The sequence below is a fragment of the Neodiprion virginianus genome, chromosome 3, assembly GCF_021901495.1.
Source record: "Neodiprion virginianus isolate iyNeoVirg1 chromosome 3, iyNeoVirg1.1, whole genome shotgun sequence".
Taxonomy (NCBI): Eukaryota; Metazoa; Arthropoda; class Insecta; order Hymenoptera; family Diprionidae; genus Neodiprion; species Neodiprion virginianus.
Genome location: NC_060879.1, coordinates 33,328,327 through 33,351,994, shown reverse-complemented (window position 1 = coordinate 33,351,994; position 23,668 = coordinate 33,328,327). Strand labels below are relative to the sequence as shown.

Here is a 23,668-nt window from a genome sequence, read left to right as displayed (position 1 = left end):
ACTTTTTTGAAACACCTGTTTCGTTTATTTCGAATACGAATTCGTTATATCTAATCGAAACAAATAGCGTAATATGTCACAACGTAAATCACGCAGCAGAAATAATCGTATAATATATTTACCTTTCATGTCCGGATCTGCATATGAAAGGCCTCAATTGTATAACACTCATCGAATATTCATGCACTTGCAGCAATCGCGCACTAATGGAGGTGCCGCACACTTTGCTAAGAAATAAAATGTCAAGTTAATTAAATTCATTTTCAAACTCTACCAATTTCAAAGTGCTCAAATCTATTGTAAAATGTGTACTAACTAATAGATTATTTTTACCCAAAAGTGACTTTACTATTATCGATCTCACAACCGAGAAGATTAAACTTTACACTTTGCTCACTGTGATCTTTTTAACATTCATTCATGTTTTAGTATGTACAGTTATCACTTTAAATATGCGGATCTAGTTTAGCGCCAATTTTTCTGAATACTAGGAACCCGATTTCAAGGTAAAAAAATCCACGTCAATTTTCTTCTGATCATCGCAGGTTGATCAATGAAGTGGCGTTCTACTATGTCACAATTGTTCGGTTTTCTCAATCGAAAAGTTTGTGGCATAGAATGGCAACCCAAATCTGAAATAAAATCAGCAAAATAATTATGAACAATGGTAATTTTTTCTTTTCGTTGCGCCTGATTAATACTTCAGATAGAAATAACATGTTTGTGTTCGAGCGACAAGGTAAAGGGTTGTAAGATATCATTGGAAGAGCATATATATATTAACTATATTTTTCTAATAAATAATAACTTATTTTATATCTAAGGACCTTCAATTAGTCGACTTTCATTCGTTTCGTAACTTATATTTTTGTTTCTTTGTTTAATTTGTTAATATTAATTCTAATAGATTCTCTACCTAAACATCAATCCATAGTAAGAAGCATACAATTTTGACGAAGCAAGAAGACTAGAAAAAAAAGGAAATTACCTAAATATCTCGTTAACATCGGTTTGAAAATCTTTTCAAAGATTTTGTGAGGTGCGTGCAAATAAAAACTGAGTGTACTAATTTTAAGCTCAAACAGCATCATAAGTTCGTAGATTTCAAATGAGTATTGAAGATGACAAATTATCATACAACAGAATCGTTCAGCAAGAAGAAATGCAGGAGCAAATTGATACTACGCTGAGAACACAAATACAAAGTAAATAAAGTAAATCAAGTGATTGACAAATGATGAAAAATAGAAAAAATATCAGCCTTGAATCTGTGCAACATCGAAGGAAAATTTTAACGCAATCAATTCATCCAAATCTCTTGAAAGTACACGAAATTGATAAAATCATAGGGCGATATTTAATTTACAATGCATTCTTCAAATTCTCCATTTACGAAATATGTTTGCTTCTTTCTAGGTATTTCATTTTATTTTTACGTTTTAATTCGGATGATATTACTAACCGCATATTCATCCGTTTATTTGATAATCTTACAACTTGTTGTTAAGGTAAGGATATGGCTTAAATTTGTAATTATATTGAATATAATACACGTCTGTGATTAAACATCTTATTGTCATCATCACCATCGTCACGTAACGAGCTACTAATAAATTATACTGACATGTATGCTTTATGACATATTATAAATGAATAACGTAATCCCTGCGTAGTCCTCAGCATTTACTCAGTCACGTTTATACAGACAGCAGACAGACAAACGGACAAAAACACCGAGCTACAGCCTGCAATAACTTCAACAACGGCCCTTTATTCAACCATCAGGTCATTTTTATGTACCAAAAATTGTTTAATAGCACAGTTTCAACGTTATATATCTATATACACATATATGTATATGTATGTATACATACGTATGTATACTTTATATATATATATATATACATATATATTAGCCACTTTCTGTAACAAATTTGAAATTACGTATACGTATACGTTTGTCAAGAAATCAATTGAGTTACATGTCATAGCTGGTAAGTTTCACAATATGAATATGCGTTTCTACCAACGTTTGTACATATTTGGATGATAAAACTGTTTTACACGAATGTTTTAAAACCAAAGCGGGCTCTAAATATATTTTAAATAACACATAAGTATAGATAATTCGTGTTTTAATTCTCTATAAGAAACTTTCCTTGGAAACTTGAAAATTTGACATAAAACGCTGAAAGGTGACCAAAATCATCTTTCAGCATTTGAAACAGTCGTTGTAAAATAAATAGATCGTAGTCGTTGCAGCGAATGATCTTTACACTTTCTATAAACGATTGGGAAAAAACCTAAATTTCTCTGTAATCTCTATCCGTGTAGTCTGCATTCAGAATATGTGAAAATTACTCGAGCGTTTGACTTCACGAGTTATCCTACTCTCAAAAGATTCGAATTTGAATTCGCATTCTAAAACTTTGATCACAGATCATAGTTTTATGGCGGAACTTTTATTCGCAGTAGATACTGCCCAGGTAAAAATTACAGACAATTCTAATCCGTGGTACTAGATCCTTTGCAAAGAATTGATTGAAATGCCTAGATGCATGGTGTAATCATTGAATGAAATAATTCCGAGTATTAGCACGTAATACGAATGCTGAATCAATAATCAACTTTAGCATATGAAATTAAATGTATAAATCAGGGGTGAGTACGTCTTGTTCACTGAATAGCACTTTTCATTAATCGGATTTTAATTTGTTTTATTGTTCCATCGACATGCTAGAATAAACACGGTAAAATAAACGAATATATTGTAAGGGTTTTGACGAAATTTTATGTATCCAATTTCCAAAGATTTTTTTCGATTAAGCTCATGGTTGTTGCCTTTTTCAACTCAAAGTTATTTATGTCTTCCGTTATTTTAGTTTTTGTACCACAAACCGCATGGTCATCTTTCTTTATCATGATACGTTTATAATATTATACGCATTACAGAGGGATGATTTTTAACCCAAGATAGGTTGCGAGAATTGATATAATTAAACCTAACATTTTAAAATAAATATTACAATATCAATAATTCTAACGACTTTCACAACAAGTCATTAATTACACTTAAAATACAATCAACAACAGCATACATGATCTTGTAACGGCTTGTAATCCATTAACAGTCCGGCACAAACTTAAAATTGGCGACAATATTGAAAAGGTACAACTGAATTTGATACGCATAAAAATGTAGGTAAACAAAGAGCAACCACTTTTGGATTAAAAATCATAATTTACACCATTGACGTACAAAGTATATTACACATCTCAATCGAGATTGAAAAATATCATAGTAATGGAAACATATTACAAATAATAATCAAGACTCATCGTTCCTCCAATAATAATCAAATGATGTAAATTGTTTTCTCTACGTAAATAATACCACACGTTATGTCTTCGAAATCTAATTATAAGTGTCAATTTGCAAATTCAATAAATTCGTATTAAATTTTATCTCTCTTTGTATAAGTATATACACATATATATCATATATGTATATTTATGTTCATAATATTCTATATACATGTCGAAATTAATTTCTCACTATGGCACCACTCCAATTTTGTAAATAACTTATTTCTTGTGTTTATTATATTCTTCTATATGCAGCCAATACATGATGCCTAATAGTAGATGTGTCTCAAACACAACTTTCCCAACATCTTACAACGTAACAACTCTCAGTGACCTGGAATCTGTTAGGTACTACATACACTTAGACAAAATTACCATTCGCCAAACTCTGCCTCCACAATTGTCACTGTGACACTATCTGTTACATGAATTTATTTTCACTCAGAATATGAACTTCGTGAAGGAGCTTGTTGTGTAAATATCTATTGCAATCACCTGCTAAAGATGATGTAAAACTTGTCCACTGCCATGACAAAATAAATTCTAATCAAGTCCTCGATATGCTTTTTTGCAATTGTGATGACAAAGATGGAAACGATTTCACGCAAGAATTGAAAACAATAAATAGTTATACCATTTAGGATTAAAGATGTGTATAGTACGTAAGATGTTTGTAGTTCGGTAAAAGTAATCATCAAAACAACTGTGTGCTCGCGAAATTGGTTAATGCCAAAAACAGTTGAGCCACTCTACATTGTCTTCATATTGGATAATCGTTCCGTCGCAACTGATATTGAATTAATAATTACGATTACACCTCGGAGGGTGAAATAAGTCGAGGATAACGTCTGATTAAGGAACATGGAGAAGTCGTGTGCATTTCTCGATGCAGCGATAGTAACGTATAATTTCAAACTGAGGCAGTGTTTGACGATTGGTTTGAATGACTGCACTGTCGGGCAATCGTTTTGTTAATTAGACAAGAAACTCATCATACAGATAACCTACCATACCGATTTTCACACTCACATATTCTCAAACGTCACAAATCCACCAGTTGGTTTTTTATTAATGTAATAGCTGTAGTCTCGTAGCATGTGAGAAGGATCAACAACGTACAATCACTACGTCAAGTTCGTACTTGAAATGAATTTGGGCGATGCTTGAGACGACAGTGACTCAAACAGGGGTGTAGTTTCCTTTGGGTTTGTAAAACAATTGTCCACGTAACAAGCGCCTACGAATCTCGATTGCTAGAAGACGCTTCTCCTTCTTTATTTTAGTCAGCACCCCTTTATTCTCCTGGGCTCGCCGGGACAAGTATGGCAGCACTTCCTTCACAGGTCCGTAAGGGATATATTTGTACACTGAGTAGCCGGATTGACCTGCGCCAACATTCGTTAGCATTAGATTTAGGAAAAGAATCGATGTTAAAGAAATACGATCAATTAAAATTTAAGGATCAATCCTACGTTTTGAATGTCAGAAACGGTTGCTCGTAATTGAAATCGGATATTAGTGAATGATAATATTAGTCTTGTACAAGATGTATAATAAATTGTCGTACCAAGAGGGAAAGTTAAGTAATCGCACATTCCAAGTAGCTGTCCAAAGCAAATGACTTTGTCCTCAGGTGATATCCCAATTTCTTTCATTCTACAAAGTGAAAATATTATTGATTTCCCACTGATGCCACAAAGAGTTGGTAAAGATCAATTGAACCAACATTTAAACACTTACTTTTCGATGGCAAATCGCACAGTATTCTCGTTGTGGGAAGCGACCATGATACCGATTTTTTTAGGATCTTCACCTTTGTCTTTATATTGTTTCATTCTCCGTAAGCATTCCATGAACGTCTTGTGATAAGATTCGGTTGTAGCTTCAAATGATGGATTTGTCGGGTCTGGGTAACCCATCGCAGCTGCTCTGGCTCGTTCCTGAAATTTTTTTAAACAGTTAACCCATGATTTTGAGAAATTACTAAAAATGATCAATATTTTATAATTAATATCGTTCATGTCACTCACCTGCTCAATATAAGCTCCTCGCACGAGCTTAGCGCCGAAATAGAAATTTTGCCGTTCTGCTTGTTCAAGATCAGTCTTGACTTCGTTAAAGGCATCTTGCAGATATGTCTGGTATGTGTTGAACACCACGGCCTAGGAGGTAGACCAGATTGAGATTGAATGCGCATTCATTGAAACCTCTGTAATGACACAAACTTAATACACTCACTCTCTTATAAGTAGATTACCTTTTTCGTATTGTACTTGCGCATCATTTCCAGAGTGAGCCGAGATATCGCCGGCTGGAAGTAAGTCTGTTCAGCGTCAATCATTATGCGAACGTCCAGCTTTTCGGCAACCTGTGTCAAATTATAATTCAATGAATGAACGTTTCAACTGTTCCGATTTTTATAAGTAAAGTTGATAGTTGCCTCATGCATTGATCGAATATAATACGGTATTGATGATACCTACTGAAACGATATTGTTGAGTCTCCGAACCATATTCCTGAACATCTCTTCTTCCTTAGGAGTGAGCTGAGTCATTAACTTGACCATTTTTCCAGTCTTTATGTCTGGAACCTGGAAAGTCTCGCTCAGTTCGTAGTTCTCATCCAAAATACCGCTCCATGGGAATAAGTGAATGACACTGTAATAAAAATGATTGATATTATTATTGTCATTTTACTTTAATCAATCCTCACACCGTGCATGTATATTACTTTTAGTCTCAACTCCACTCAAATACCCCAATTCAGTAGTACACAAGCATCATAATTAGTTTTATCTCATAGTTCAAACGGAAATAATAAGGAGAAAGGGCGGATATCCCAAAGATTTCACAACACCATGATAGAAACCGATTGCAGGTATTATTAGAGTTGATCAATCCTTGACCGTGAGAATTTGATGCAGCGCCTAAGTATGTTTATTGCATCAAAATAAATATTTCTTCAAGATTTTGCTCATGTGCCTAATATGTCAGAGTTCCACGTAGTGTATTCTCATTATAAAATAATCAGAATAAAGTTCAGAGGTTGTTAAAGAATCATTAGAATGAAATTAACTCAATTCAAGTCAACAAGCATAAATTTGTTAGAGCAATACTAATAGCCCAAATCTTAGTCCCAAATCCGTAAGTTCTAAATTAACACAGTGGAAAAGTTGAATATTTTGATAGAAGCATTATTCACACGCATCCAACCAACACCTAATACGATTATATTTTTATTCCTTACTTTCTGGATGTCCAAAGCGTGGCCGGAAACAAAAAAAAAATAATGTCAAATTAGACTTGTTACATAACTCTAATCAACCAATTATCTGTAACGTATACTTTGAATCGCTTATGAGGATAAAATCTTGCATAAGTATCAATATGAAAGAAATCTTGTTATGTCACAAGATTTAGCACATTCCAGTGGATATTTGTGGAAAAATATTACAACATCGTTCCCTTGTTTGGCTTTAGACTGATTAAGGAAAATTACAAGCCAATTTGTAGAACCATAACATAATACGAATTTCAACTGATGATATAGCATACCCTTCCTTATCTGCTTGAATTTTTTCAAGAAACTTTTGTACGGGTGCTTCGTCTCTAATATGCGCCTCCTCAAATTTCCTCTTGAAGTCGTCAGGTTTGGCGTGATGTGCCAAGACAGCACCTTCACCTCCGACAACATCAGTCATATATTGACGCGCCCGCATTATCACCTCAGAAAGTTGGAGCTGTGAAAAAACATTAATTAATAATCGACGATGAAAAGATAATCATCATTACTAACGTTATTATTAACATCATTCCAAATAATAGCTTGGTCGTTACATCAGCATACTAACCAGAAGTTGTGGGCGACCAAGAGCCGTCAATTTCACAGCTGTGATGCCAACTCCCATCGAGGCACCTACGAAGATTACAGTATATTACGTTGTGCGTTTTACCTTTCATAGGAAATTGTTTCAGAAGAATTGTACGCAGGCAAATGCATGGATAGGATTAGGGAGCGTTAAGATTCGGCTTACCAGGATTGGGATTGACTTCAGAGTTGAGGGTGAACTTGTTATTGGGATATTTCAACTTCAATGTCTTTACTTCATCGGCTGGAAAAAATACCGCATGGCTGTGCAATGATCGATACGACATCGTATCTCTCATGAGATATCACTTCTTCAACCCACGCTTGAACTTTGAGATTCTCGTATGGATTAGTGTGAAAATAAACAAACAAGGGAAAAAAAAAAAATTCAGCAAATAATGAAACTGTGGCTTCATCGCGCGCTTATATACATTGAATGCCGATGTGGTAAGATACCAGGTGAAAATTTTGCACCGATGACCGTGACTAAAGGAAAATTCAAGTTGGCACCAGTGTGCAGTAAAGGAACAAAAGCTCCGGTTTATAAATAAGCAAATGCAACTAGGTCTCTGGCTCTCTGTCACTCGACCAAAAATGTGACATAACACTCGTGAGATAATGATTGAAAATTCATCCTATACAATGTGCAATGTGTTTTTAATCGTACTTATGCACATACGTATAAGAAGCTAAACGAAAATAGGAGGGCGTTTACCCAAGGCCATTATAATAAAATCATTTTAATGTTATTCAAAGAAATGCTAATGAACGTAACTGATTGTTTTATGAAACTCATTAAGTGTTATTATTAATTTCAATTTGTTACACAATTTTTTATCCCTATTGCATCATGTCCATAGTTAAACGATGCGTGTATTCAACTCGTGGAAAAACACAGTCATAGTTATACAATTAGAGGCAAATAACAAGCTATCGAAATGAACTTTGAGATTGAAATGGAAAAGGAGTGATGGACGTGATAGATGTATAATGAGATTAACACTCGTGAGATAATGATTGAAAATTCATCCTATACAATGTGCAATGTGTTTTTAATCGTACTTATGCACATACGTATAAGAAGCTAAACGAAAATAGGAGGGCGTTCACCCAAGGCCATTATAATAAAATCATTTTAATGTTATTCAAAGAAATGCTAATGAACGTAACTGATTGTTTTATGAAACTCATTAAGTGTTATTATTAATTTCAATTTGTTACACAATTTTCTATCCCTATTGCATCATGTCCATAGTTAAACGATGCGTGTATTCAACTCGTGGAAAAACACAGTCATAGTTATACAATTAGAGGCAAATAACAAGCTATCGAAATGAACTTTGAGATTGAAATGGAAAAGGAGTGATGGACGTGATAGATGTATAATGAGATTTGGGGACGAATTGATGATTTATTTTTACGGTAAGAAGTGAATGTAAAAAAGTTCACTCCCTTATTTCGATAAGTATTATACATTTTATATATTAAATTTCAAAATTTAGTGTGAATATAAAATTGATTTAAAAGCAGATATTGTTATTAGAATGGTCGTGAAGAAAAAAAAAATACTATCTAAATTTCACGACCATTGAGAGACAGGATTCTTTTTGAAAATCCTATAAATTGATATCACGAAATGTGGCGAATGGTGATGACTGTGCAGTTATTGAATCATCAGAATATGTCTCTCTTCCTGAAATTGCAACACCGATTTTTCACTGCGTCAATTACTCACCAGCAACAGCCTCCAAGCATCTAATAAAGACATCCATGTTCCGTTCGCAAGAGGCTTCATTTAGGTAAAAGTAAGTCCTCGCAGAGGCGACTTTGTAACGCCGATCAGCAAAGGATTTCTCCACATGATACTTCTTGATCGTACCTTCCTGTTTCTCGTCTCCCGCCTCGGATACCGAAGCCCTGAATAAAAACTCTAGAATAAGTATCTATCTTACGAGCTTTATTTATACATCACAAGTTGCACATCCCTTACAACGATCGATGAATTATTTTAAATTCACTCTCGTTACTCCCGGGAAAATTTTATACTTTGGAAAACGAACGCAGAGTTTTGCATCGACTGATTAAATTATTTGAAACAGCTTGTAATTTCTGTAAGTGCATATTGTACGTAATATGAAAGATATCTTACTGAACTTCACGCCGTTCGGCTTCCTCTTGAGAAAGATCCTCTTCTACGGAATAGTCGAGAATTGGTTTAACACCAAACTGTCTCAATCTGTCCAGAACTGGACGGATTTTTTGTTCATCTTCTCCAGCCACAAAGTGACCATAGAACGTAGCCTTCATCAACGCTGCAAATAACTTGTCACCCAGCACTGCATTGGCAACTTTCATCAACTGAAACAAATAAATAACAAACGTTCTCCTTTCAATAAGTCTGGTATTTCATTTCAACATAAATATATATATAACAGTCCTCAAAATTGTCACGTCATGAATTTTTATGGCAATATCTCTATCGTTACATCGTCTCTTTTGATTTCACCTTAATTATACCGTTAACAAAATATTCACAAAGGAACAAGTCGAAGCTTGCATAAGCCTTGATTAATAAATTAATTTACCTCAGGTGAAACGATTGTAAACATATTTCACCTAAAAATTTGCAGCTTCGGTAAAAATGCTCTTTTCTGTTCAAAAAAAAAAAACAGAAAAAAAGAAGACCGAGAGAGAAGAAAAAATAAAAGAAGCTCCTCCCCGACTTACTGAAATGAATTTTAAACTGGGTTACACGCAGTATCATACACGCCACTGTAAAAATAGTCTGTTGTATAGATTCGTGCGTGTATAATCCAGCTCATTCCTAGATAAATCGCAGCGCACAGAATGCGTATAATAACAATATGAAACGGCAAATATGATACAGAAAAAATATTTTCACTAAGGAGCTTGAATTTGCATCGTATGTAAGAGTCCTCAGTCTGTACGTATATACGTATATATATCTATATATATATATATATATATATATATATATATATATATATATATATATATATATATATATAACACAACACGACGAGTGTCTCCTTGTGTTGAAATATTTATTTCACATGCATATACTTTTAATGCATGGCGCTCTCGCAACGAAACGTTGGGTCATAAATCAGAGTTAGGTACGTATGGATGTGTCCGATCTGTGGTATTGCATATAGGTTTTGCAGAAAAGCTCGCCAACCCCGTGTGGTATTTGGGTCTGGTGGATGACGGCTCGCCGCGTGGTTCTCTTGGCCTTCCGGACCGTTAGCGTTCGTCCGTTCCTAGATCATTGGCACATGGATTGGCCTTCTTTAAACGAGAATGGATTTTCCCTCCGCATCGAGAGATCAAGGCGATTGCCATGGGCACACACCGCTTGCCTTGCCTTGCCTTGCCATGACATGCGGCGGGGATTGCGCTCTGTTTATGAATCGAGAACATTTCAACAAAGTGATGCTGTTTCCAGGAAAAAATTAATATCGCACCGTTCTCGTTGCATACAATTCGCACATTTGCACAGAGACCCCTTTTACAGGAAGTCGAATCGATCAGACTTGGAACTCACGATCAATTGTAGCAATTCTTTCATCTATAAAATTTGTTTTTTTTATTTTCTGATCGGTTATTCGATTGACGGTCGATTGTTATTGCACAAAGACTAACGATCAACATACGTCTCATTATCGTTTATCAACTAACTTTCAACATAGCTTGAGATTGTGTGTACCTAACAGCGAGTATAGAGAAAAGAAACACTTTTGAAAACAGCTTCGCATCTTGTATTACGCATATATTACGTATAGATGTAAAGTGCATGCGTGCAGAAATCTGTATGCAGTCACGAATCTGGCAGGATGAATAAAAATATCGCCAGGAGGCCAACAACTGATCTGTGAGAATCAATATCTAGGCTGCAAGTAAAATTAAATCACCATACCTGTTTCATATATTCGAATCAATGTCACCTCGATACGAAACCTATTTTCAGATTTGACCTGCAGTTATAATATACTTATACAGCTGACGATGAGCTTGCGATTTTGCGTAACTATCTCGATAAAGCAGAGGTTTAATTTTAGATTTCATTGCAGTGTCGGTTATACTGAAGATGAATGAAAGAAGGAGCCTCGAATTCAGCGCCAAAGAAGTATGCTGAATAAAATTTCTAAACTCTGTGTACTGTTGCAATATTAGGATAAAGTTAGTAACGTTACTGTAACGATGTGTGGTTAAGAAGAATCGCCACTTTGCATCTTTAAGAATATCCGAGGTTTCGTAAGTCATTACAAACAAAATATACTTTAATTCTGAAAGGCAACTCCTTGAAGGTCAATTTCAAACTGTCCAATAATGTCCAGCGGGTATTTAGCCTGAGGTTTCCTTACGTTAACGTTACCAACTTCAGCCTGATGTTACAATCTCTCTCTGATAGGGGAAAGCAGCAAAGGCGAGCGAACGCCGCAGGCTTTCAGAGTTGCGTAATGACAACAAAAATAATTGTAAGAAAAAAAAAACCGTCGAATAGAACCGCAACAGCTTACAATCTTGCGCACGCGCTGCTTGCACAGGTACAGCGTTCTACTTTTACTCGACATCATTGTAGTCGAAATCAGGGAGTAAAGATATTTCATACACATCCAATAAAATCGTTACACGTAATACAGTTGAAAAAAAATAAAAATATATTGAACAGAATAACCTGGGTTGAAGTGTTAAAGGCAATTTATAACGGATACAAAATAAAAAAAATAAAAAGGTGGACATCAAAGAAAGAAACCACCGCGGTAGCAGTTTGCTATGTTTACACGTATACATAAGATGTCGTGACACACGCCATCCTCTCGACAAAATACAAAATTGTTCGGTATAAAAGTACCTACATACATTATACATACAGCGACGTAATAAATTTTGCGGGATCAGTACTGTTTGTATGACTGTTGTAGGTATGCGTTATCAGCTGTATGAGTACGTATGCATGTATCGTACGTGCATTAACGTAATTACAGAGACGTAGCGAGTAATTGAGCAAGAACCGAATTGAATGAAGGTTTACAACACGTTGCGTAAAACCAATTTCGTTACTGTACGTAAAGAACAGGGGCGGTGCGAGTGAATCGAAGAGTGGAGAAGACAAAATTTTTCTAACATTATAGGGATGCTGACTGATTGATTAGCCGACTAATGGAAGCCTGAAATAAGCGGAGGTGTTCGGGAATATAATTGAAATACGAATTCATTTCAAAGGATTCACTCGACGTCATAGTTCGTCCTTTCCATCGATCGGTCAACTTTCAATTATACGTTATACGAACTGTGTAACAACTGCAGTTACAATTAAAAATTATACATGAACGGGGGGAGGGGGAATAAGAATATTCAAACGGAGATAGACGGTTAGCACAAGACTGAAAAACTAGGGTAGAAGCATGTTGTACGTCGCGAACAATCTTCAACGAACAAAAAACGAACAACAAATAAGAGCGATCAGTCGATCTACTCGATTTTTGTAAAATTTCACGACACTTTTCTCGTCGAACGAAGGTCACATCATACTTGTGAATTAAGAATAAAGCCTTCACCGTCGATTGAACAAGTTTAAAAAGCTCAAGACAAAATTGTCTCGAATAAAATACCAATTTCCTGGCTACTTTCGAATCGATTCCGAAGTCGCGTAATGAGTTTGCGAAGTAATTTGTTACGGGAGACTCAATGAGCTCGATTAAAAAATTGATGAACATAAAATTAAACCCATTTTCCGTGCGATTCGCTCAGTTTCCAGTGTAATAACTGTCATGTCGAAAGAAGCGTGCCGATCAATAGCAGAGTATTTTTCTACGTTATTGTCGTTACTTTTATTCGGAGTGGAAATGTGAATACTGAATTTTTTATAATACGGTCGAAAAAGTTTCGATGAAGTATACAATTTCATGTAAAAAAAAAGTAGTGCTACGGAAAGTAATATGCGAAATTTCACCGACGCATCGGGAACATGGTTTGATATTTCGAAGTAAGTGAAAAACTTCGTTACAAGGTTGAGTTTCAGGGTGAAATAAATTAACGGGGCAGATTTCGTTGTCAAATATACACGTAGCAGATTAGAAATTAGATTATCCTCCTCGTTTACATTTACCACACGTGACGTTTGCCCTTGTAAGTCAATTACAACCACTGTAGTAATATATCTACCAGACATCTAAATTTAATACCATTTGTTAAGTTAGCATAACCATTTACGAATATCTAAGCAAAACCTTTTCGATAATCAATCGTTGGCTTAGTCGCTACTCAGCAGTGGAAAAATTTATCTTGATGCGTATCAAATTTTCGAAAATAATAAAACCATTAGTGGAATAAATACGAAGAGTTCGTGATTGGAAATTTTGAAACTGTAATTAACCGATAATTATCAGACGTATTTTTCATTCAGTTGACCGTACTTGAAAAAAAAAAAAAAATAACTCGAGGTTATACCTACTTCACATTAAGATGGCATATCTGTACGAAAAATAATAACTGCTAGCGATTGGTCGCAAAGAATTTTTAAAAAACATAATAAATTTCCTATAATTAGCCGCTTACGATCCATGAAATTTTGAAACTTGCTTCGACGCAATAACAAAAAGCTTCAATTCGATAAAAGTGGGTATGCTAATTTAACAAGCCTCAATTTGCGTTATACTCGATTATAATCTACGGTCAACATTTGATTATTCGAAATATTTACGAATGTACTTCTCGAGTTAAAATTAGGTCAATATGGCAAGTGCCTTGTGTAACCAAAATACAATAATAACTGACGACACGTTTAGGTTTTGTTCGACATAGCTATTTTATATTTGCGAGTTCAGACAGCGCCACGGTTTTGTATCGAAAGTTTCAGATCACTTCCAGATTGAAAAAACAATTTCAATTTTTCCGAGGACAGAATGAGTCAGGGAAGACGTAAAAACAGTTGAAAATTAAATTGTAAATCACAGGATCTCATGAATTACTGAAATATTTTTTTCTCGGTAGACCGAGGAAATCAATCGAGACATAACATAATTGAAATCATTGCGATAGATAACGTTTAAGAAACCGCGTAGCAAGCGTCGGAAATCATATAAATCGTGGTGTAAGTCTTGCAATAAACACGAAAATCGGTTTCAATTCATCAACATTCTAGAGAGTTCAATTTTATCCTACACTTTAGTTGATTTCCACTTAACCAAGTTCTAGGTAATTTTTATCGATACGTTCTGATTTCTTGTGATTCCGTCCAATCCGGTAATCACTGGAAAATTATTTGATTTGATTATTTGACACCGAACCATAAATATAAGAAAAAAAAATTTGGCCTCACGCGCAATTATCGAAAAATTATTAATCCCTGGAACCGATCAGAAATATTACTCAAAATCAGAATTCGGGTGGATGGAGATTTTAATCCATCCACTCCGTGCAATGGACAATCGATAAACGCGGTACGGTGATAAATTAATTTATGACAGAGAAAAAATTGACCAGTCATCTTATCCTTTGTACAGCTGTTGGAATCGACAAATGCGTCTACACAGCTGCTTATCATCGTTTATCGTTGCAAAAACTCGACGCAACGTACTACTCGAGAGATAATTATGACGTAAACAGTTCTTCGCGTGGTACACGTGAATACGATAATATACAGTGTACGTATTATACACGTCACGTATCGCACGTCATCGTTCACAAGCTTTGACCGATAAGAACTTATCTCTGTATGAGCTAAGTGACCAAGTGATTCTGACATAACGGTAAACACATCGAGGGATATCGACCCTGCACACGTGGTGCAGTGCATGCTTTTAGATAAATGTAACGTAAACATAATGCCTGCGACGATTAGTTAATATTTGTGAACCAAAGCCAGAGAGAAGCGATTTGTTTGGCGTGAATAAATTATAGTTGTAACGAATAAATAATGACGTAGAGGTGCAAGAATTTGTATTTCTTTCAAATACAAATTATGTGAGTATGCTCATTGTCAATTCGATGAGAAATAGATCGGTTATTAATTTATTCGTAAGCAGATCAATCGAAATCAAATTTTAAATTAGGTATTATAATCGCTTATTAATTATGAATGGAAACGTTTTTCTTTCTACATTTTGCGTGTTCTCCGAAATACGTGACCTTCGTTTTGCTTTACAATCAAATATCAAACTGTTCGTATCCCTTCGTTTCCCGGAATGTGTTTCAGACGGCAACAACTTTGGTTGAGCTTTTTTCCTGACCATCAGTTTTTTCACAAGTATGAACATGCGTGAATAATCAAAGAAAATAAAGTATATCTTTCGGAAAAAAATTTTAAAAAAAGGTTCACGCACGTGTTTTTTTTTATACACAATTACAAACGTTAACTAAGATTGTATAATGTATGCAATCACGTCAGAGTCAAGGACAGTCAGGACTTGAACGAAAAGGACGAATACTATTATGTCAAGGTAATAAAAAGTAGGTAGGTAGCATATCGTTCCAGTTATAAAGCCTCGGGGGGATAAGAATTGCAAAAAGAGAGACGTCGTTTTTTTTCACCTTTCATTTGCCATATTATACATGATCTAACAAACAATATCGCAACGATGTTCTCTGAAGTATTGAAAATACTTCGAACAGCGATGCAAGGAAAATTCTTCTCACATAGTAACTTTTCTTTCATTGTTATACGTTCGTATTACATACGTACAAGCTTTCATAAAATTGCAGTACTATAAAATCTTCAATGTTCCTGCGTGTCATAATATAACGTGACAAGGTTGGGGTGGGTGTAAAAAAAAAAAAAAAGAAACCATACGACCTACAATTCGTGATAACACAATGAAGTTTCAAATCTCCGAGTAAATAAGCCGATAGTCGATATATTTACTGCAGTGCTGCGGAATACGTGAAACTTTGAAGAATTACAGTAAAATTTTCACGACATGTGAATCGCAGAACTTGGCGAATGCCACGAAGAGAACGATGATCTTTGTCGGTTATATTTATTTTACCGGTACATTTGACAGAATTCATTGATTGCAGCAACGTTCATCGTACCTTAAAACCCCAATAATAATATCCAGAGTATCTCTTAACACTGTTCGGCCTTTCCTGTTACAATACAGCAACTGCCAGCATCTTGCAAGAAGGTTACGATTCATATGATGGATAAAGTAGAACACAGAAAAAAAAGAGCAAAGGCAGGCAAATTTCAAGGACATCACATTTTGTTCGAGCAACGCATTTGTACTTCTGCTATGCCTGTACGACGTATGTATGCATCCTCGCACCGGATTACCTAATCGTAAGTCTTGCTCTGGGCGCGCCAGGGTCGAAGCGATTATAAGAGGATGCAAATACTTGCAAGAGATTCGCAAGACTTTGCATTGTATAGGCGACATATTTCGGCACCTATTTAAGTAACGCGATTGTGAAACGATGATATCCTCAAGGACGATCGGTCATGATCCGGACCCTGCTTAACACGCTGCATGTCGGAACTGCGAACCGGCTTTTCCTTGGTGCCAAATTCTAACTGACGCGTACAATGCTTACAACAACAATAACGATATCTATGAAGGCTTGAAAATTAGATGATTTACGTATCTTTTAGTGTACACTAGACTGTATCAGATGACGAAAGAAGATGCTGTGCTAGTTTCGGCTCTTAATATTAATATTCAAAGGTGCGTCATCGCGATTTTCTATTTCCCATTTAAATAACATGGGAACATTTTTGTTTTTAAACTTACAATTCTATAACTCGTCAACGCATTAGTGTACTGATAAGACGGGAACGCAGTTTTCTAGGGAATTGAATGCTCTACAATAAAGGTCTATTGTCATTTTATTATAAATCTATTCTTTCAAAAGTTGTTTAAGGTCTTTAAATAATTTTTGACCTCAAATATCATAAAATGATAAGAGACCTTTTTTGTAGAGCGTTCAATTACCTAGAAAAATACGTTCAGGTTTTATCGGTACACTAATGCGTTGACGAGTTATAAAATTACAAGGTTTAAAGTAAGAGTTTTCCCATGTTATTTAAGGGGTTATGTACAGTTAGAAGGCCGAAAAAAGCGAATTTTTCAGATTTTTTTCTGAGAAAACTTTTAAATTTATTGATCTAAAAATTTGTACACATATTATGGTATCTTTTAACTGTATTTTAAGACTTAGTATTAGTAAAAATATTTATTTGGAAAGGAGCTACAGCTGATCTCCGGGAGCTCCTCTCAAAAAAGACGTTTTGCGGTGACCACTATATCTTTGAACTGGATCCTCAGAAATTAAAAAACCAAACAGATTTCGTTAAAACAATGTCAAATCTAGTAATTAATAGAAGGAATAAGCAAAATAAATTTTTTTGACAACGTGGCGGTTTCTCAAAAAAAGAAATCGATTTTTGACCAAAATTTCGGCCCTAAATTGTTTATAAAAAAAAAATATTTATCAGTGAGAAAAAATCTTCGATTAATTACTAAAAAAAATTTTTAAGAAGCTCGTGTTAAAATTTGAAACCAATCGGTTTAGCCGTTTTCGAGTAATGTTGGTCACCGACTTTGTAAACACCATTTTGAGAAAAACGCGTTTAAAGTTTGGGCAGAGAAAAATAAAAATTTACCTTTCAGGTATAAAAAAAAAACAATAACACACTGCTGCTTTAAGCATCTAAATATATTAGAAGGGAACATTTACGATGGGCAGGTGCATAAAAGGGACAGCGTTCCAGGTCAGCCCTTCCGCTCCGGCCTTGCACTTTCAAGCACTCTGAAACGCCTTTTCGAATTTGCGTGTAACTTTGAAAATATTCACCGGAACGATAAGAAATTTTCTGTGTGTATTCTTAAATATATGTAGATTAAGAAAATAAAATAAAAAAAAAAAAAAATCGATTTTTTGAAAATTCTAACTGTATATAACCCCTTAAATGGGAGATAGAAAATCGCGATGATGCACCTCTAAATATTAATCTTAAAAGCTGAAACATGGACAGCATCGTTTATTCGTCGTTTGAAACAATATTTACAACTTGAATTTTAGAAAAAAAAAGTTTATTATTTTAATACGTTCACACTATAGTACATTAAAATTGTAGCCTAAGCGCAATTCTCACCCTAAAAAGCTATACATAACATCAGTGCTGCGAAAAAGTCTCTGAATGATTATTGCTACAAATTATTCTGGATTTCTCTCGCAGTATGTCGCCACCCTATGATGAAAATTGTCGTAAAACCGCAACACGAAAGCTAATCGGAAGAATAAGAAACCATCATCCATCTTTTACATGTAACCACTAATTCATGCGGATAAAGGTAGGCGTAGTTTATTCGGAATACCGTCGCAAGAAAACCACGTTTCAGCTGAACGACGATATATGTTAATTATTAATTGTACCTAGGAGGAACGTATTGTATAAAAATAACTCGATTATAATTTTTTTATACGTGGGAAAATTAGCTTCCAATATTTTGCACATTTTTCAATCAATTCGGAAGTCGAACTGAAACATACGATAAAACAACGCAGCAAAAACCGTGTATACAAGGTGTGAAATGCAAGAGGAGAAATTCCTCAAAAAATCCGCAACTTGAGAACTGTTTGAAATTCTATAAACCTGTTAATATTTTAGTCAAATTTATGGTCCATGAGTTGCTGCAGAGAAATAGCTGTACATGGTGCATTCCATACCAAATCACCCAGTCTGTGGCACTGATCATTTTACCTTGTTTCCGTACAAGTTATTTAAAACGTACGTCAAAAGCAACATTATTTTATATATTTTTTTTTAAATGTATACATGTTTTATGATAGAAAGCGACGATTCTAAGACGAAAATGAGAGTGAAATTTCGGTTTTTCCATTTTTTGTACAAAGAGTTTTCAATATTTAATCTCAATAACTGCAACATCCATGAAAAAATAACGTTGGGAGAGTTTACGAGAAATCGCACGGCTCTACAGTTAACGTATCATGATTAACGGTACGGAAAATTTACCGAAAAAATTTACTCTGAAATTATCAAGAAAAAAAAAAAAAAATTAGAATAATTTTCCGTCGTAGAAGGCGTATTGTAAGTTACTTCGAGAACGGAACAAAAATGGCCTTTTTCACATATAATTCGTATAATTTCTTGATGGTTTTTCGAACGAAAACTGCAGATAAAAAAAACCAAAGTGTACGGAAAAAAGAATTGGTCATAATCAGTGGTTGAGTCACTTGCCACGGAATACACGGTACGTATATGTATATAAGTGGTAAAGGAAAAAAATAAATAAATAAATAAATCAATAACAAGGAAAAAAAATAAATGTGTAAAAACGTGTTCGAGTAACGGTAAGACGAGTGGATGGCATATATATCACGTATAAGTGACTAATTGTAAGAATAAAAAAAATATACGCAGTTATACCTACTTATGCGGGATATGCTAAATCTTTTTCAAAGGCGCACAATTCACGGAGGCATTTCTTATGCGGGGCAAATAACGCGGTAAGGCGAAAAAAACCACATGCCAGACGAACGGCTGCTACTTGTGCAAGAGTAAATTCGAACTCTACGGAGTCCGTGCAGTTATTCTCGTAAGAGACTGCTAGCTGAACAGACGAAGCTGCATGCAGCATACAGTCTATTTTAGATGGTTGCTAGCAGCTTCGGAGTAGATGATACTGACTTTTGGTCGAATAAGGTCCACACCTACGAGAACGATTCTTGACCATGCGCATCTGTGTCTCAATCAGTTTTTAAAACTCCTTATTATAAAGGATTTTAGCTGCAATTCGAACCCTCGTCTATTTGTATGTGAATGTGATTTTTTTTTTTTTTTTAATTGAATTTACTTTTCTCTTCTTTTTTATATTACTTGAGTTGATTTAAAAATTTTTAAATTAAAAATATTGATCATATCTAGACTGACAGCGAATCGATTGATTGTTTATTAGCTTCATTCGATGTTTTCTATTTGTTTTCGTTTTTCTTTGTTTATATTCTTTGACACACGTGAAATATTTGCAGCAAGTACAAGAATTAGCGAATGGAGAGTTTACAGTTCATTAAGTATAGAGGCTACACTTGTGCAAACATGCGCGTGTGTGTTTGTATTATCGTCTGTGGTTCTCAGCCTCGTATTCTTGTAGCTTCGCGTATAATCTGTGAAGAAAATTGCTAATTCGTAAGATTCGGGAATATAATTTCACGTTCTAAGATATGCTAATTAACTGTCCTTATATACATGTATTATATTGATTGAATGATTGAAGATTTGGTCTTGGATTAAGAACTAGAAATAAAAGAGTAAAAGAAGAAAAAAAAATAAAGTTAAATGTACGATTTTTTTTCTCTTTATATTAAACAGTAACACAGAGTTGTTGATAGATAATTTCGATGAAGGATTGGAAACGTTTTTGGTCTAAAATCTTTGGTATTCTTGTACTACACATCAAACTCAGGTCTGTTATATTGCACATAACTTGAGTATAATATTGCGTTAACTGCGAGCGTTATTCAAAGCTCGTAAAGTTTTACTTGCTTACTCACAGACAATTGAAACTGCGGTTGAAATTTACAGGAGATTTTTAATATTTTATACTTGGTTGCCAATACCTAAAATGGTATGGCGTTGGAAAATTTTCCCAAGGCGAATCTAATCTGCACTACTTACAGCAAATTGACAGGTAACGAACTCGCGACAGAGCGATAACACGTGTAAATTTGTATGCCTACCTATTAATTTAATACATGTACGAACAGAAAAGATACAGTTTTGAAAATGTGAGAATTAGCCAGAGAAGAAAATCGCGAATGAAAATAAATTACGCAATACGATGAATAATTTAATTCTTAACGTTTATAATTTACCAAGTTGAAAAAACTGTAGAATACACACGATTTCATACTGTTGGATTTTTTATAAAAACTAATGTAACGCGAATTTTCAAATTGCTGTAATAGCAAAGTTTGCATCATTTTTTCCAGACTTTTACACCTTGAAATTACGCGCCTGTGATACCTAAGTTTTTTCCTGTGATATAAATAGCCAAGCATTTTTTGACGCGGACATAATTGGAATCCAAAATCGTTTGTAGACGGCACAGAACCCGCAACATCGGCGTTCCGTAATCGCAGGATGATATTCGCGAGTCCAAACACGAGTTTCACGTGTATTTTAATTAATTCCGTGACCAGGGGGATAAAAGCATGCAGCGCTGTTCTTCTATCTCTGTTTAGCCATATGCAGATAATTCGACACGCGTAACACGAGACGCGGATTACAATATGGCGACTATATCCGCACCGAGAATCATTGTTATGAATAGTGATGTATACATGTAAAACTTGATTATACCTCCAACCGTGACGGTTGAATGCCGGATTTAAATCAAACCTCGAAATCTCGATTTCACAGGATGGCCAAAAATTCATTATCAGGCTGAAGTAAATAACCGAATAAATAACGTTGAGAAAGTGAATTGGCTGAAATTATCGATACTTTCCATTAATTTTATCACGAGATTATTCTATATTAAGTATTTATAGAATTATTACGTTCTTAACCCACGAAGATTTCTTCAAAAATATAAAAACAGAAAATAATGGATCTAGAAACGGAAGTTTACGGTTAGATATAATATCAATGCTCCGTTTCAAATCGCTTGAAAATGCTTGAAAATCTATAAACTATAGCTTGGGTCGATTTCACTCTGTGACGGCTGATTTTATTCACAAGAATATTATAGCATAGAAAAAAAAAAAAAGAATACAAGTAGAAATACGTTACGCATGAGGGGAATTATTTTACGTGTAGAGTGTAAAAAAGTCAAAACTTGTCTTTCTAAAATTCGTATAAAAAAGTTTCTCCATTTTGACTTTTCTGTTATATATACATATATACACTATACATTTAAAAATTCTAGAACATTGATTTCCGCGTATTAGAAAATTCGACTCTACGACTCTTCTATCGTCTTCTAACAATCTCTGTAAATTTTTATCCCCAACCAAAGGAGAGAAAACAAAAATATGCCTATATTTTAAAAAGTGTAGCCAGAAATTTTATTGTAAAAAATTCCATGACATTTCCAGGTTTCCCAGGACCAAAAACCTACTTTTCACCGTCGTATTCCCAGTTCCAGTAACTTACTAAAACCTAAATCGCTCATCTTGTTAACTCTGTATTCGGTCGAAAATCAAATCGAATTGAAGAAAAAATGTTATGTAAAAAGAATCAGTTTAAGCCAATTTGTTTTATCGACCAGAAAAAGCAAACTTGTTACCTCAAAAAATTATTTCCAATTCCCACGATAGAAAGCTGGATGATTTTAGTTTTTTCCTTAAGCAAATAAAAAAATCCCCTGTCAATTCCAGGTTTTTCAGGTTTTCCAGATGTGTGGCGACCCTGAATTCGCCGCGTGCGTACTTCGAGCATTTTTTGCGATTCGGTATCGGTTATTACAATCAGAATGGCCCGTTCTACTGGGACTCGGATAATCAATAGGTTTACATCCACGACGGCAGTGCTTATAAGCGTATCCGCTACAGTCAGTCCAATGACCAATAAGTATTGCTCTCCGTCTCCGAGCGGCAGCCGTATAATAATAAGAAAAATCCGGCACTAACAATCAGTCACAATGCACGTGACGCATGCAACCCCGCTCATTAATATCGCGATCGGTGTGTTCGTGGTTTCTGGTATAATCTGCGATGTTTGGCTCATTTCCCCTCATTCGCCATAGCAACATCTGATCGATTTTTACAATAATTATTCTGCTACGTAGGTACGAATAATACGTGACCTGACGCGGCAGAAATGAGTGGGTAGAAAAGACATCGTTACTGTCAAACTAAACTGCATGCGTAATTTCGGGCGGCGAAATCAGCTGTTATCGATCAAAGATTGGTTCGAGATACTTCTGGAATTACTGAAATCGCATACATTACGACACAGATCGATAGGTGTCTAATACTTGCACGGTATTGTATCGTTACGATACAGTAATGTATCAACCGATGACTTATGCTGAGAGAAAAATGCTAGGCAGTACGAAGAACAGGAAAATAGTTCGGCAATGAACTATTTATGTCGGTAAGACTTGACATTATGCTCGTTGAAAGAAAATGTATAACTGGTAATAACGTTAAATCCGTTAAATGCGCAAAATCTTTTGAGCGAAGAGCAATTTGCTATGCAAGATATTGCAGGGTTCCAAACTGAAACGGTGTTTTTGGAGAACTGGAAAAATGAAAATTAAGTAAGGAATAATTACAATTTGATTCGAATCGAATGAATTGCACAACAAAGCACAAGAAATGGCCGCATGCTGCAATCACCAAGATGAAAATGTTTTTGTGCAGACTACAATTTAGCAACCATGTGATTAAGTTTAACCGATCTAAACTCGATCATTCATTATATTTCCATCGACAATAAATTATTCC

The 23,668-nt window shown here is 34.9% G+C and overlaps 1 protein-coding gene across 3 annotated transcripts in view; it reads right to left on the bottom strand.

Moving 5' to 3' along the window:
• Positions 1-1,556: 1,556 nt before the first annotated feature.
• Positions 1,557-23,668, bottom strand: part of LOC124300975 (proline dehydrogenase 1, mitochondrial) — a 28,011-nt gene continuing 5,899 nt past the window's right edge. Inside the window, exons 1-12 of one of the 3 annotated variants that reach the window (XM_046755525.1) lie at positions 11,531-11,642; positions 9,384-9,594; positions 8,970-9,151; positions 7,218-7,282; positions 6,922-7,106; positions 6,614-6,616; positions 5,850-6,024; positions 5,624-5,734; positions 5,397-5,528; positions 5,107-5,306; positions 4,934-5,022; positions 1,557-4,751 (exon numbers count right to left, since the gene is read on the bottom strand). In XM_046755525.1, coding sequence (XP_046611481.1) covers positions 4,546-4,751; positions 4,934-5,022; positions 5,107-5,306; positions 5,397-5,528; positions 5,624-5,734; positions 5,850-6,024; positions 6,614-6,616; positions 6,922-7,106; positions 7,218-7,282; positions 8,970-9,151; positions 9,384-9,589 — 1,554 coding nt within the window. In that variant the 5' untranslated portion in view covers positions 9,590-9,594; positions 11,531-11,642 and the 3' untranslated portion in view covers positions 1,557-4,545. Of the gene's footprint in view, positions 4,752-4,933; positions 5,023-5,106; positions 5,307-5,396; positions 5,529-5,623; positions 5,735-5,849; positions 6,025-6,613; positions 6,617-6,921; positions 7,107-7,217; positions 7,283-8,969; positions 9,152-9,383; positions 9,595-11,530; positions 11,643-23,668 lie in introns of those variants that run through there. The other 2 variants (XM_046755523.1, XM_046755524.1) reach the window with 2 other exon arrangements.